Source organism: Fusarium oxysporum, chromosome 1, assembly GCF_000149955.1.
Source record: "Fusarium oxysporum f. sp. lycopersici 4287 chromosome 1, whole genome shotgun sequence".
NCBI lineage: Eukaryota > Fungi > Ascomycota > Sordariomycetes > Hypocreales > Nectriaceae > Fusarium > Fusarium oxysporum.
Window position 1 is genome coordinate 3,683,401 of NC_030986.1, and position 14,109 is coordinate 3,697,509.

The following is a 14,109-nucleotide window of genomic DNA, read 5'->3' on the forward strand; positions in this document are numbered from 1 at the left end:
CCTGGCTACAGACAAAACCATACTATAGAGGGGACGTATCGTTAGAGCATTGGTTTTCATGTTTAGGGAAAAGTCTATAAAACCCTTCAAGTGCCAATATCCCTTAACTCTGTACAACTACTGGAAGTCCTGTTCGTGAGTGTTGAGTTATAGAACTACCCTTAGATTGTCGGCCCTCAGGGAGAAACAAAAACCCAGGGCCTGTATTTCAAGTAAGAAAAAGATGTAGGTAAATTCAGTGTAAATTTAAGAGGCCTTTCTATTGGCAATTTTTGTCACTCAAGATAAAGGTCCTCTAGGCTTTCTTGCCTCCCTAATACACATCTAGAATCATATTCGGCGGATATGAATGGGTCCTCGTCTTGTTTCTTTAATGGCGCTGCCACTCGGGAGATTAAAGTTACGATCAAACCTTTGATATCGATATCGTTTGGCAACGGCTCTGCCATCGTTTAATCATATATATAAGCCCATTAGGTACTAATGTAGGCGCTACCCTATCCTGAAAATATTCAATAGTCGGAATGGACAGCGATATAAGCAGTAAATAAGCCAATAAGAAACGTCTATGTATCTCATGGAGATGGCGACTTCGCTCGACGTAGGATACACCAAAAAAAAGCCAAAGAATTCATGGTGACGAACACTAAAGGCATTGGCTACTCAGACATATTGCCCTTAAAAGGTATCCAAGATCATCTACATCCCAGAGGCTGCAAAACACTCTTGAAGCAAATCTTCGTATTATCCGTGCCGTAACTTCGACCGATCTGCTTCAACAAACCACACCTAAGCAGAAGAACTCACTGAAGACCCATTGCTTGAATTCAGCATTCTCATATTGCTGTTTCGAGCTTGTTGGGAAGGACAACCTAGAGCTGGTGTATGATTGAAATAACCAGAGAAGAGGTAAATAAAAATATTGATTTAAACTGGAAGCTAGATAGCTAGCAATGGATCAGGCAGTAGAGTAAACTGACAGAAAATGAAATGCTCATCTTTCACGATAAAAAAGCCTAAGGCTTCACTCCTTCAATGTATGTTTCGCTACGGGATTCGCCAGAACCTTCCTGGTTCAAACCACGGTCATGCTCTTGCTCTCTCCAAGCCCTCAGCATTTCTTGGTTAACCCCCTTGTAAGAACGGGAGCCATGAGAAAACCACAGGAGGGTAGAGAGTAATACAGCACCCAAGAACACGGCCCAATTATAGTTCAGCGTCGCTCCAGTCCAATTTCCCTGAGGGGGGAAGCATTCCATTATCATCATATAGACGACCGTCAAGAAACCCAAGACATGAACAGGCTTGCCAAATCTGCCCATATTCCACGGGCCCGGAACCCATCGTCCATTGTCGAAGACTCTGAATATCATGTGTAGTGCGTACAATACCATGATCGCAATGACAGCAAGGGAGTAGATGGTCTCGGAAGCAATAGGGGAGAATCCCAGACATAGCATAAGCATGCCGCCAATCGTGAGAAACATCGTTGTATAAATTGGCATATTGATCCGGGGCGAGACGTATGAGAGTTTGTCGTTGAAGAGCATCCCCCCATCCCGTGCAAAGGCAGCTGTCTGACAGGACATCATGACCAAAACGGCCGCGCCACCGATAGAGGTGTTCAGGAAGATGATAAGCAGGAAAGCTCCCGCGACCTTGAGACCCCAGCGATCTATTAGAAGAGTAAAGGCAGCGTAGCCGCTAAAGGGAGCCGGTTAGTGTTTGCACATATGGGTAACGTCTCGTGCTGCAAGGCAGAACACGGTACCAGTTCACTAGTGAAATGAGAGACTTACGCAGGGTCAGATGCCGCTGCTTCCATGTCGGTAATACAGAAAGCTTACAAGATGCAGAATAGCATACCCATGCCTGCTTGTAGACAATACGTGTTGATGATGGAGCGAGGTGCAACTATTCGTGCATTATGAGTCTCTTCTGCCACGGCCGATGGTGCGTTCCAACCAGTAATGACCCACCCGGCACAAAAGAAGGTGAACGGAACAGAAACAGGTCTGCCCCAGTCACTGTAGTTGGTGTAGTCTCCAAAGTCGGTAGCGGCAGAAGTAAAAGGAATACCCTGGGTCTTTTGAGCGACGGGGAGTCCGATGACAAAACAGGCCGAGGAGACGAGAACAAGGGTTGCTGTTACTCTGGGTCAATAAAAATGATAAGGCATGAGATGAAAGGACGCAGGTTTGGAAGCGTACCCGAGGAGATGAAAACAAGGCTGGCTTTATCCATCCTGATAGATGTCGTGAAAAACCATGCAGCGCAGGTACCTATGGCGACCGCAAAGATGATAGGATTGGTCGGTATCCAGCCGGTGAAGAGGCCGATGGCGGTGCAGATTGAACTGGACGATGCCCAAGCAAAACTGGCAATGCTTGGAAGGGCATTCATGATGTTGGCCATGCCTGCGATGAAAGACATAGGGCGGGATATCGACGGAGGTGCGAGTGCAGCTGTCCACCAATAGTTGGCACCATTGACTGGCATCGATCAACAGAACTCTGCGGTTGTGAGAGCCCATGGGAGGAAAAGGAATGAAGGGATAAACCAGCCCCTGAATATTTACGGTCAGCGCAGAGTCCTCATTGTTTGAGTTACAGACCAGTTTACATAAGAGATATTCATACCAAGTCAGTCCCCAATAGCCGCCATAGTTTATTTGATAAGAGACAGCTATGAAGATGCCGCACATGGGTCTATGACTATTGTTAGTCTTCAGTAAATACTTGATCGGGCCTTTGTCGCAAGCATCACGAGTATCGAGTAGAGGTAACTTGGTGACTTACGAAGCCATAGCCATTATGAGTGACATGGCGCCCAGAGAACGAAAGACTCTTGCGTATGAGGGGCTGTAACCAAAATCGTGAACAACAGCATCTTCAGCAAAGTCGGACGCGATGGAGTTGCGAGGGTCCATCTTCTTGTCGGCATCAGGGTCTCTATCAAAGTATAGATGCCATGGTGAGTTACCAGCTTTCGATTCAAACTGAAAGTGCTGAGAATTTATTCAAGTTGAAGAAAATTCAATAGAGACAAATGATAGAATAGAGAAAGGCTCGGGATTAATTTATCCCTCTGATCAGAGAACAAGCCTCCCAAGTACCATTGAAGATATATATCATCTAGAGACGACACGATCAAGAACATTGTTGGCCAATCGCAGTAGATAGGCATACCCCAGATAGAGTTATCTTTCAGGTATCACCTAACCCTGCTTTAGCTGTATCTGATCGCGGGGTAATCATTCATTGGATCCATACCTAGATAGATAGCTTCAACTGAGATATGCGCTAGCCCTGATCATCGAGAACAAGATACGCATAAATAGGCCGTCGAATGGTTTTGGCAGCCTACGCACTGTTCCCGTGGTACGAAGTATCCATCAGAATCTCAGCATCGGTTTGCGGCACGATATCAACACCTTGTAGTTAGCCACCCAGATAAAAGACGACTATCTATTGACAACAGTATCATTAGCAACTGCTCAACGAGAACACTTTCTCAGGGGCTCAATATCATTTATCTCAGTTTCTTACTTCACCGGTCACTTCCGAGGTAGTTCAAACCAACCCGACCTCATGCAGTCACCTACAGGTTATCTGGCGTCTCTGCCAGTTGATAATCCGACTAAGTCCTTCTGGCAGAGCGAGCCAGACCCGATGATCAGTAATTACCAATCGTAAGCAGTAGCCTATGAATAACCCTTACAAGCTTTACAATCTTTGGACCTAGTCTTGCTAGTGAGGAGATGCGAAAGATTTATGCTTAGCTCAATATCGAACTGACTGGAATCATAACCATAGTGCTGAATTCCCCACCTTTGCTGATGTTGTTATCATCGGCTCCGGGTTGTCTGGTGCTTTCATCGCCCACCAGTTGCTCAGTTCCAGCTCACCAAACAGACCAAAGTCTGTAGTCATCTTGGAGGCCCGCAACGCAGCGAGTGGTGCTACTGGAAGAAATGGTGAGCGACAGACGCCACACCGATCAATGAATTATCACCGTATGGTACTTACCTCTCCTCTGTTTAGGCGGCCATATAAAGCCCGATTGCTATCGTGGCTTCACATCGTACTCTCTCTTACATGGTACTGATGTTGCAAAGGCTCAGTGCGAATTTGAAGCCGTCAACTATCAAGAAACCGCAAAATTCATCCAAGAGAATAATCTAGCTGCGGAAGTTGATCTGGTACAGTATCGCTCAGCCGACGTCTACCTGACCCCAGAGACCTGGAAAACCGGGTTGGCATCGTACAATGGCTTCAAAGAATCTGGCGGCGATGTCTCCGATATCAACGTCCTCAGCAAAGCAGAAGCTGAGGAGTCTCTACGGGTCAAGGGCTGCTACGGAGCCATCACCTTCCCAGCTGCCAGTCTGTGGCCATATAAACTCACAATCGCCGTTTTACGCAAGGCGCTCGACTTGGGACTAAGTCTTCACACCAATACCCCTGTCACAAGTGTCTCTCCCGACACTTCAGGACCTTGGAAGGTCTCAACACCCCGAGGGGTTGTGATGGCAAATAAGGTTATTCATGCAACCAACGGCTATGCTTCGTACCTCCTACCTGAGCTTGATGGGCGAATTATCCCCCTCAAAGGTCATGTTTCTGCCATCACGCCCCCACCGGCTTACATGGACCAGCCTCTCACGACATCTTTTGCTTTCATATCCAATGACAACTACGACTATCTCATCCAAAGACCAGGTCCTGAGAAGTACCTTGTCTGGGGCGGTGGCGAGGTTGCTCATCCCAAAGGTCTCTCAGGCGGCTTCGGTGACTGCGATGACCGTCATGTCGTGTCTGAAGTCGAGTCCTACATTTTGAATGCACCAGTTGAAATATTCAGAGATTGGGAAGAGTCCAGGGAGTCTTCTGGAACTAGCCCTGAAGGTGCCGTGGCATTCTCCTGGAGTGGCATCATGGGCCTGAGTAAGGATCTTCTTCCGTTTTTGGGAGAACTTCCAGGCAAGCCTGGTCAATATCTGGCTGGTGGATATCACGGACATGGTAGGTCTAACAGTCCAGCAAGATAACTGAAAAGATTTCTTTGCTGATGCAGGTAATTTAGGGATGGCGCGCATTTTTCTGAGCTGTAAGGCTTTTTGTGAGAAGTTTCTTGGTGAACCAACTGATCCCCGTGTTCCTACTACTTATTTCAATTTGACCTCACGACTTAAAGACCCGATAGACCTCGAGATCATGGATAACATAGCATAGTTAACATGAAGTTCAAGATAGACTCTCAAGAAACTGGAGGTATATTAATAGAGTTTGTGAGATTGTAGATCTGATTAATAACTATACATGGTGCTCTTTCGATAATAAACATGCCTTCCTTCGCCTCCGATATCGCCTAAACTTTTATTTCAAAGGCCATAATCATGAGTGCAGGCCTCCTTGAGAACCTTATGAACCCAGCAGCAAAATGCATGTACAATTGCGAAGCAATGCTTGAGTTTGCCTATCATTGCAATACTGCGAAGGCAAATTATTTTATTTGAACTCCTCTACAAACTTCTGAAACGCCGTCAGGAAACGCTGAACATGATCCTCCGTGTGGCACATATTCAGAAAAAGAAAACCTCTGCGGCCGATACAAATCCCATGCTGTAACATGTGATAGAAGAAAAGCCCCTTCAGCAGGTCCCTATCGACACGAAGAAACTGTAGTCCTATGGCGCTTCCGAAGCCAGTAATTCTAAGATCAGAAAGGTGATGCGCTGCACAGATCTCTGAGATCTTGTTTCGAATAGTGTCCCCCAGTTTGTTGGCGCGATGAATTTCGTCCTCCGAGACCAGATCAATTGCAGCCAGGGCAGCTGATATAGTGAAAACATTGTTATTGAATGTTCCAGAGTGGCTCAGTTTCCGAGTTCTCGTCTCATAGAGAGCCATGATGTCGGAGCGCCCCCCCCCCCAAAAGCTCCAAAAGGGAGGCCCCCTCCAATGTATTTTCCAAGAGTTGTCATATCAGGCATAATCTTGTGGAATCCTTGAAGTCCATTGATGTGTAGGCGAGATGTCACAACCTCATCGAATATCAAAACTGCACCAGTTACGTCAGCTGTTTTGCGCAGAAAGGAGAGGAACTCCCGAGTAAAGGGAATCTGACCGCCTGCTGAAAGCATCGGTTCGACAATGATAGCTGCTAGATCTGATGATGTATGCTTCTGGTTGGCCTCTATGTTGTTGTAGGTACCAAAAATGAAGTCGTGAGGTAAGTTTAATTTGTTGTCCCCTGAACCAAAATTTAGGGTATCGCCGTGGTATCCATTATCAAACACCAGTATCTAGGAAGAGAATACATTAGTTTCACAAGGCCCCAGGGATAGCCCTCCGCAGACTCTGCACTGACCTTTGTTCTGCCGGTGAATTCCGTGGCTGTAACTAATGCGTAGGTGTTGGCTTCGTTACCAGAATTACAGAACCTAACTCTCTCCATACTCGGGAATCTTCCCTTAATGCGCTCGCCAAGATGACACTCTTTACGGGTGACACTACCCAGGCTGAAGCCAGGAGACAGGGCACTGCTGATGGCTTCAGTGATAGCGGGGTTCGAGTGTCCGTAGAACGCTGCCGAATAGTCTGATACAAAGTCCAGATACTCTCTCTTGTCGACAGAGTATAGATAAGGACCCTGTCCGCCCTCCATGTAAAGCGCAAACGGGTCTCCATGAAGAACTGGGCGCGTGTTTCCGTCAGCTAGAGTCTCCTGAGCTCGTTTATGGGAGGCTAGAGATTAAGGGTTCTCGGCAACGAAGTTGTCGATTAATGTAGCGAGTTTGCTGCGCAAGTCGCAGGATGCTTTGGCCTCGCTACCCGTTTTGAAGTTCCCTTCGCCGTGTCTCTGTTCAACATAAATGGTTGAAAGGCCTCTCGACTTTGTGAACGAGGCTCGTGGGCCTTTTGGAACCCAAAGCAGGCTTCCAGGTTTCAATTCGTAGGATTGGTTTGTGACGGTATCTGTTATTACTCCAGTGCCTATCAAGCAATGAAATTGCCAGTCGATGGCCATGGCAAGTAAGGAGAAACTGAAGAAGAACAAATCTACCCTTTACGACGTATTTCATTTCATCCCATTCTTCTGTACATGATTCGGTTGGTGTCTTTCTGTCAAAAAGGTCCCAGATACCAGCCACGATTGGTGCGTTGACATCTGATCTATAAACTACTGTGAGAAATGATTCTTTTGACAACGGAGATAGTCTGGCTCACCTTGAGCCAAAAATATCACTGTATGCTCCGATTTCGTCCTTTATCTCTGGGGTTAGAGTACCAGCATCCGTGATCACCACAATATTTGTAGCCATAGTCAGGGTCATTGGAAGACTACCCTGGCCCACATCAGACGCTTAAGGACAAATTAACTTGGCGGGAGTATATGAGGTTGAATGATCTTGAGGATAGACTAACAGTTGACCATATATATTTGCCTATGCAGGAGTAAACCCGAGACTTTACGTGACCAGCTTTATGAATCACCAGGAGTATATTCTGTGGAGAAGCATTCCTACCAAACTTTGCCTTGTACTGAGAGGGAGGTAGGCAAACCGCATCTTTCTGGGTAGCCTCTAGACGGCAAGTCACATGAGTCCAAAGGAATTCATCCGCCGGCATAATACTGCTGCACCGCAGTGGATTGGAAGCCATCGCATCCTGGTCCTTTTGACAGATTGCGATCTTGCTTTGTATGGACTTCTTTGGGAGCCTGTCATCGCCGAAAGCACCTCACGTGTCGCAATTTCATTCACATAAGTCTCTTGATGATCATGATCAGAGATCGTGAACACTGAAGATGCCACAAGAGTGTATTTAAAAGGGCTTTTGTAAATTATATTCTAGAGAGATTCTCCCTGGAGCCAATGTTTATTCGAATATTGGAAATCCCATTATATTGGAAAGCAAGATGTGACAGGTCCAGCTGTTGGCCGTTCCGTCCCAGTAACTCTCCTACTTAGAGCAAAGATCATGCCACTCTATACTGGCTACTCTCCTTATACATATTAATTACGTGCCACCTGCTTGGATACTAGCAATCATGCTTCAATAACTCTCAAGCACGCCAAGACCTTCTCTTCCGTGAATTTCTGCCCTAACACCTGAAGGCAAATAGGAGCATCTGAATATAGCTCAGGGGAGTCTGTATCGTTGGTCAGCACAGGGGCACACGAGTAAGGAAAGGGGTGGCCTCTGGGGTCTCTGAAGGGTCGTCCCTCAAGGAACACTTACATAGATTCCAATTATCGCGATCTAAACTCGACAGAGGCTTAAAGTCCCCGCCATTGCTGGGCTTTGGGTCCTTGAGAAGGTCAACATGTCCAACAGGAATTGTAGCACATGTCCAGTCGAGGATATTGGAAATGGATTCATAGAGCCAGTACTTCATGGTTCCATGTGGAGAGGCAACGCGGCACCCTGAAGGTAGGACGAACACATCTACCGGTCGCCCTGTTGCGGTCAAGGATGATGTTCTCTGCCACCTGCTAAGTATATGTTGCCAAATTTTTCAGGATCTTCTTCCCGTGGTCAAGAAGTTGGCGTACATTCATTGCATCCTGTGGGTTGGCGAGCTCAATCTCCTCGGATATGGGCTCTCCAGACTTGGCAATCTCTTCTCTGAATGCATTCCCTCCATCTGCACTGAAAATACGTGTGATCATTTCCCACATGCCTTCCGTTCCGTCGAACAGCTGGACATCCACTACTTGAACTCCAGCCTTTTCCAGAGTAGCCCTTGTTTCTCTCATTCCTCGTTGAATAGGGGGATGTGGGGTGGTTATCCTGTCATTTGCAACGAAGCCAAGACAGAGCTGTCGTTTCCCGCTCAGTCCAATGAGCAGGGTTTCTTGATAGATTTGTTCATCCCACGGGAGTCGCTCGCATGCAGAATCCCACTCCCATGGCTTCAGAGATAGTAATGTTCTTGCATATACTTCCAGCCTGTCAATGCTTTTTGACAATGGCCCTGCAGCACCATTGATAAGATACCCAGCGTTCGACTGCTCGGCGTCATGCAGAGGTAATCGACCATTCGTGGGGCATAAGCCGTATATGCCATTGAAGTTTGCCCGCGTGCGAATCGATCCAGCAATGTCACTTCCAATTCCTAGAGGGCTGCCTCCAAGCGCTATTAGTGAGCCTTCACCCCCGCTTGACCCTCCTGCGGACAAGGTAGTGTTATACGGTGTCGCTGTTCGTCCGAAGAGAAAATTATGGCATTCTCCAGACATAAGAGACTGGGGAATATTCGTCTTGCAATAAAATATAGCTCCAGCCGCTGAGAGTCGATTGACCAACTCGCCAGAGTGTAGGGGGTGTGCATTTGCTCGGGCAACAAAACCAAGAGTCGTCGGCATTCCTTGGATATTGAAAACATCTTTCAAACTAATTGGCAACCCATGAAACGGCCCAACAGTCTTGCATGTTCTACGATGATAATCATCGAGCTCTACAGCTCGGCGGAAACCTTGATCAAACATGGGATCGGTTAGTGGATTGGTTAGATGATGGGCAATGATACACCGGGCGATAAATGCCAGAAGAACCTCCTGGGCCGTCCAAGCCCCAGAGGCCAACATCTTCAATAGCTGACTTGGTTCAGAATCCGTTATTTCGATTTGTCGAGCACTCAGCTGACCACTCTTGTAAAGCCATTCTACCACGTTTGTGACTGTCAAGTGAGGCATGAGAGGGGTTGGAGTCCCTAGTATCCGCTCTGACCACTCCTGTATGATCCTCTCCTTCTCAGATTGACGTTGAGCTGTGACATCTCACCAGGTTTGAAAGAGCCAAACAGTGTCTTGCTGTGGCGGTTTTGGTCATGTTTCTGGCCGGAGTGAGTAAATATGCGTATTGAATATCATGTAAGGAATAGCAGATCGGGACTTAGATTGAAAACTGAAAGAAACAAAGGCTCAACAGAGTCAGTATCCTGTATTAACAAGTACGTGAAGGAGAGAGACCGGGCAGCTCGTTCGCGATTGCTTGGGAATCGTATGAAACAAGCCTGCTTCTATCCAACTCCCTACATTCACACATCGGTAATCCAGCCTGGCCATCCAGCAACCAGCCGTGTTGGTCCATCATCTAACAAATATTCCGTACGCGAGACGTTGATAGACCGCAATGCGATTGATCATCCTATTATGTAGGCAATGAGACATAGCCATCAAGTTCAGAAGAAAGGTCAAATCACCACAATCACAAAAACCACCGGCGGAGGGTTTTTCGAGATACGTACCTAGCCATCTTCAGGTAATGACTCGATATATGGCCTCGGCAGTGCGCTCTTTACAGAGAACATTAGTAAGGCTCACAACGTCGCCCGTAGGATCGAGGCTGGCATGGTATGGGTGAACAGCAGCAATGACTCAGACTTCTGAGTGCCTTTCGGCGGAGTCAAACAAAGTGGCATAGGTAGAGAACTAGGCGAGGCAGGCTTGGAGGCTTACTACAACGTCAAGGCTATTCCCGTGAATATTGGCAATGTACTGCCAATGTAAGCTGTCCACAGGGAGCAAGAAACATCTGATATTGAACTAAGGTGCTGGAAATACCTAATCTGAGGTCTCCTAAATTTATATTAAATTACATTAACTTTACCCAAGCCTTTTTCTCACTTAGGATAGAGGTTCTAGGTTTTCTTGCCTCCTCTTGGCTATTAATGAAGGAGTCTGTGAGCGCGCTGCTTGGGTGGTTTCCAGCATGGTCTGAGAAATTATTGTCATAAATGAATCTGGCCGATGTGCTTTGTCCATCTCATACTACGCTTCACCTACTCTATCAAGCCCCCTGAGCCAAACAGTGTTGTCAAAACTAACATAATGACTCTTGTTATAAGGTTCTCGGCATCAACACCTGACTCTATTACAAATTACAAGAAAGGGGGAGGAAACTTCTGTTATAAGCATTGGTAAATCAAGAATTTAAGACTGTGGTATTAAACTGTATGGATTTTAACAATGTTTTCCCACCCAACCGCCGTACTCCAAAAAAAAGACTTTCGGATATTTCCTCCTGTAAGATGATTGTATGTAGTTAAAAAAGCAAAATAGCCCATAGCAACATGCTACGGCCGCGCAAAGTGGTATCATAGGTGTGTAGGCCGTTTCCCGTCCAAGTCATGATCCCTCGCTCTCTTCTCGCTTCCAGAATTCGACCATTCGCACTTGATTCTAGTCTTAATCTCGCCGGTTATCTTCTTGTGACTGCGTCTCAGAACGCTCCAGCTCTTCTATACGGCGTTGAATCGCCTCTTTCTGGACTTGCAACGCCCTGATCTCCTCGTCCCGTGTCGCTGTATCCTCGCTTAGCCGACTATCGTTTTCGGTCATGCTGTTTGAGTCCGTAGCAGCCTCGTAAGCTGGTGGTGGCTCTGCGGTCTGGCGGCTCCTGTCACGTCGATGGATGGCGTCCGCAGCGGCGTAAAAATTATCTCCTGGTCCTGGTGAGGTGTGACGCATGCTTCCCACCGCGCCGAGCTCGTGTGCTCGTCTCTTTTCCGTCTTCTGTCGCTCTCTTCGAATGAGCCAAAAGGCAAGTGCTCCTAGCGCAAGCAGTACAAAAACCGCGACACCAACACCAATACCGATGCGCGCGCCCAGGGACAAGGATCGGCCATGATGCTCAGTACCTGGGATATCGTCCTCATCCTTGAGACCAAGTGCATCTTTGTCGCTATCCTTGAACAGAGCCCTGATGGTATAAACAGCAATTGTTGCACCATATAAAGTCGTTGGTGTGTCAGGCACAGCATCATAAGTCTGAGCTGTCTGGTTGTACGTGTAAGGGACAGCTAACACGGATGAAACTGAACGTTTACACAAATTGCCATCCAGAGTGTATTCCCTACTGCAATTAGAATGGTACGTGAAAACACTTTCCCTCATGACTTACGATGAGCAGCAAATAGCTGTTGTTGTCTCGTCGTCCCGGTTTTCACTAGTATCAACGCGCAGTGATACGGTGGTCCATCCATGAGGGCATGTGCCTGGACTGTAAACCCCTGTAAGGCCTTTATCGAACATGGCATCAGGATAGCAAGACAATGACTTCGCTCCAGCAATTGGCTGCAAGTCAAGCATTGCTGCGAGGCCATCAGAACCTGACTTTGGTACCTTGTTTGCATCGTAAGTCCATGTGCAATCAACGGGTCCGGTCCAAGGTGTGGTCATCGGTGGGAATATCCCGTCATCATCGAGGTCGTCTTCATTGGTAGGCTTAGGTGCGATCACAAGTGTTGTCGGAGCAGGCGTTGGGTCGGATAGGGAGATGGTTGATGATGGCGCGGCGGAAGCTATTGACGATAACCCAGATGATGTGGACTCATCATCCTCGGCCGAAGAAGACATGGTTTTGGTGATTACAAGGAATTGCAGTAATTGCAAACAACTTTAAGCTTATATGCCAGGCCGATTCGACTACAAGCCGCACCACAAGTGCTTTGCTTGCCGTCAACTCGGCGTATCAATGACGATCGTCACTCTTGTCCATCCGGCAATACGACCAGTAGTTTGCGTTCTCGTTGGATAAAAGGGCGCGTGAAAGATTCGCTGGGCAGACAATCTGCAGTGTGGGGTTTCGCGCAGACTTGGCTATATTTCGGCTGCAGACAAGAAGACGCGCGTGAAGAATATCGAGGACAGCGTCTCTGACAATGTCGAAGGCCATCCAGGCGTAGGTATTGTAGAGGAACGAACCGATGGGGATAGATATATAACACAGACGGGAAAGACAAGAAATGGTGACAAATGAATGAAAGGAAAGGAAAGGTTCGTACCCAAGAAACGACAAGAACCAGCCAAGCAAAGCAAAGCAGACAGCAGACAAGTCCATAGCATGCCTGCCGAGCAGCAGCAGCGAGAAGACGGGTACAGTAGCGTTGGTGTTCCCCCTTCTGAGGCCTTTGAAGGCTTGGCGAAATCTTATCACGGGTGGGTGCCGAGAAACGCCAAGGCCTGGATTGCACCGAAACACGTCCACGTTGACCGCTGTGAGTTCTGGGCATTGCCGCCTTGTCCTCTTGACGTAGTACATAGTAGTACCTAGCTCCAAGTGAGGTGAGCTTCTCCCTAGCTACAGCCCATGGTCGCCGTCGTGGTCGTCACGGATAGTCGTTCAAATAAGGTATATGTTTATACTGAATGTCATCGTCAAGCCTCCATCATAAGACACGCGCAAGCCGTCATAGGTTACTGCGGAAGTGTGGTCGAATGGATTCTCTTGGGGAGGGGCCCAATGACCATGACCATGCCCAGTAGCTTACGAGGGCCAATGCTCATCATAGTGGGCTCGTCCAGCCTAAGCCGAGCCTTTTGGCCCCAGTGCCACGGTCTTGGCTGATGAGTATCGAATTTCTGGGCATTTGAGAGTCTCTGACGCGGGAAATGAAGGCCGCCTTGGTTTGTGCCGAATACGCCGGCTTGGAAGTCTTGGAACATGCACACCAAGCCGCGACCAAGAGTAACCAATCCCATTCCCTAGATAAAAAGGCAGAAAATTCCGTCTTGGCCGTAATTATCAGTCATGAGATCAATTCACCGTTCTACTTTCTCAACTCACTTTTACATTTTCATTACTGAAGAGAAACTGGCTTGACTTGTTCAAGTAAATGAATGTCAATTGACTGTCAAAGCACAACGCCCAGTAAACTTGATACTCTTGGCGTTGCACCGCCAACGTAGGACGAAACCATATGAAGAGATGACAATGAATCAATAATCATAAGATGCGCTGAAGAAGGCGAGCCGCGAGTCTTGGCTGGATTTGTTCTCTTCTTTATCCCAATTAGCGTCTATTCTCAGACGATTTGCAGAGGGAAAAGGGAATAGAGTTGCTTAGAAGCTCGGTTGGCTGCCGAGAGACCATGGCTGGTGACAGCAAACTGCCAATAAGGTTACAGCAGCACATGCCAGGCAGCCAGGGCAACCACTTATACGGCTAGATGATTGAAGATCAAGTGCCAGCTCAACAAGCTCACCGGGAGTTGAAGATTCAAGATCACTACCGGTCTCGTCGAGTCTACGCTATCCTTTCATGGCATTGTACAGAATCTAAATGTGATGTCCATTACACTATGGCGTATAACTGTTGT

The 14,109-nt window shown here is 47.4% G+C and overlaps 7 protein-coding genes across 9 annotated transcripts; 1 reads left to right on the forward strand and 6 right to left on the reverse strand.

Annotated features, from left to right (window-relative positions):
* Positions 1 to 1,016: 1,016 nt before the first annotated feature.
* FOXG_00656 (uncharacterized protein) lies at positions 1,017 to 2,929 on the reverse strand (the record flags this gene model as incomplete). The annotated part of the gene is made up of 6 exons (XM_018377160.1): positions 1,017 to 1,704; positions 1,800 to 1,815; positions 1,867 to 2,145; positions 2,211 to 2,492; positions 2,623 to 2,708; positions 2,799 to 2,929. The coding sequence occupies 6 exons, from the start codon at positions 2,927 to 2,929 to the stop codon at positions 1,017 to 1,019; spliced, it is 1,482 nt and encodes a 493-aa protein (XP_018232837.1).
* A 355-nt stretch (positions 2,930 to 3,284) lies between these two features.
* FOXG_00657 (uncharacterized protein) lies at positions 3,285 to 5,310 on the forward strand. Its single transcript, XM_018377161.1, has 4 exons — positions 3,285 to 3,691; positions 3,816 to 3,976; positions 4,044 to 5,024; positions 5,086 to 5,310. Exons 1-4 carry the CDS (start codon positions 3,591 to 3,593, stop codon positions 5,232 to 5,234), a joined length of 1,392 nt encoding a protein of 463 aa, XP_018232838.1. The 5' UTR covers positions 3,285 to 3,590; the 3' UTR covers positions 5,235 to 5,310.
* A 330-nt stretch (positions 5,311 to 5,640) lies between these two features.
* FOXG_00658 (glutamate-1-semialdehyde 2,1-aminomutase) lies at positions 5,641 to 7,328 on the reverse strand. Of its 2 annotated transcripts, XM_018377163.1 has the most exons (4): positions 7,233 to 7,328; positions 6,373 to 7,178; positions 6,130 to 6,307; positions 5,641 to 6,063 (listed from the first exon to the last, which is right to left on the reverse strand). In XM_018377163.1, the coding sequence occupies exons 2-4, from the start codon at positions 6,667 to 6,669 to the stop codon at positions 5,879 to 5,881; spliced, it is 660 nt and encodes a 219-aa protein (XP_018232840.1). In that variant the 5' UTR covers positions 6,670 to 7,178; positions 7,233 to 7,328; the 3' UTR covers positions 5,641 to 5,878. The 2 variants fall into 2 exon arrangements, with proteins under 2 accessions (XP_018232840.1, XP_018232839.1); XM_018377162.1 differs by having other exon boundaries at positions 5,641 to 6,307.
* A 725-nt stretch (positions 7,329 to 8,053) lies between these two features.
* On the reverse strand, positions 8,054 to 8,403 carry FOXG_17918 (uncharacterized protein; the record flags this gene model as incomplete). Its single annotated transcript, XM_018397936.1, has 2 exons — positions 8,054 to 8,157; positions 8,247 to 8,403. 2 exons carry the CDS (start codon positions 8,401 to 8,403, stop codon positions 8,054 to 8,056), a joined length of 261 nt encoding a protein of 86 aa, XP_018232841.1.
* Positions 8,404 to 8,500: 97 nt separating this feature from the next.
* FOXG_00659 (uncharacterized protein) lies at positions 8,501 to 10,425 on the reverse strand (the record flags this gene model as incomplete). Of its 2 annotated transcripts, none has more annotated exons than XM_018377164.1 (2): positions 10,213 to 10,425; positions 8,501 to 10,157 (listed from the first exon to the last, which is right to left on the reverse strand). In XM_018377164.1, the coding sequence occupies exon 2, from the start codon at positions 9,701 to 9,703 to the stop codon at positions 8,501 to 8,503; it is 1,203 nt and encodes a 400-aa protein (XP_018232842.1). In that variant the 5' UTR covers positions 9,704 to 10,157; positions 10,213 to 10,425. The 2 variants fall into 2 exon arrangements, with proteins under 2 accessions (XP_018232842.1, XP_018232843.1); XM_018377165.1 differs by having other exon boundaries at positions 10,258 to 10,305.
* Positions 10,426 to 11,197: 772 nt separating this feature from the next.
* FOXG_00660 (uncharacterized protein) lies at positions 11,198 to 12,367 on the reverse strand (the record flags this gene model as incomplete). The annotated part of the gene is made up of 2 exons (XM_018377166.1): positions 11,198 to 11,864; positions 11,913 to 12,367. The coding sequence occupies 2 exons, from the start codon at positions 12,365 to 12,367 to the stop codon at positions 11,198 to 11,200; spliced, it is 1,122 nt and encodes a 373-aa protein (XP_018232844.1).
* A 115-nt stretch (positions 12,368 to 12,482) lies between these two features.
* On the reverse strand, positions 12,483 to 13,052 carry FOXG_17919 (uncharacterized protein; the record flags this gene model as incomplete). The annotated part of the gene is made up of 1 exon (XM_018397937.1): positions 12,483 to 13,052. The coding sequence occupies one exon, from the start codon at positions 13,050 to 13,052 to the stop codon at positions 12,483 to 12,485; it is 570 nt and encodes a 189-aa protein (XP_018232845.1).
* Between the last annotated feature and the right edge of the window lie 1,057 nt (positions 13,053 to 14,109).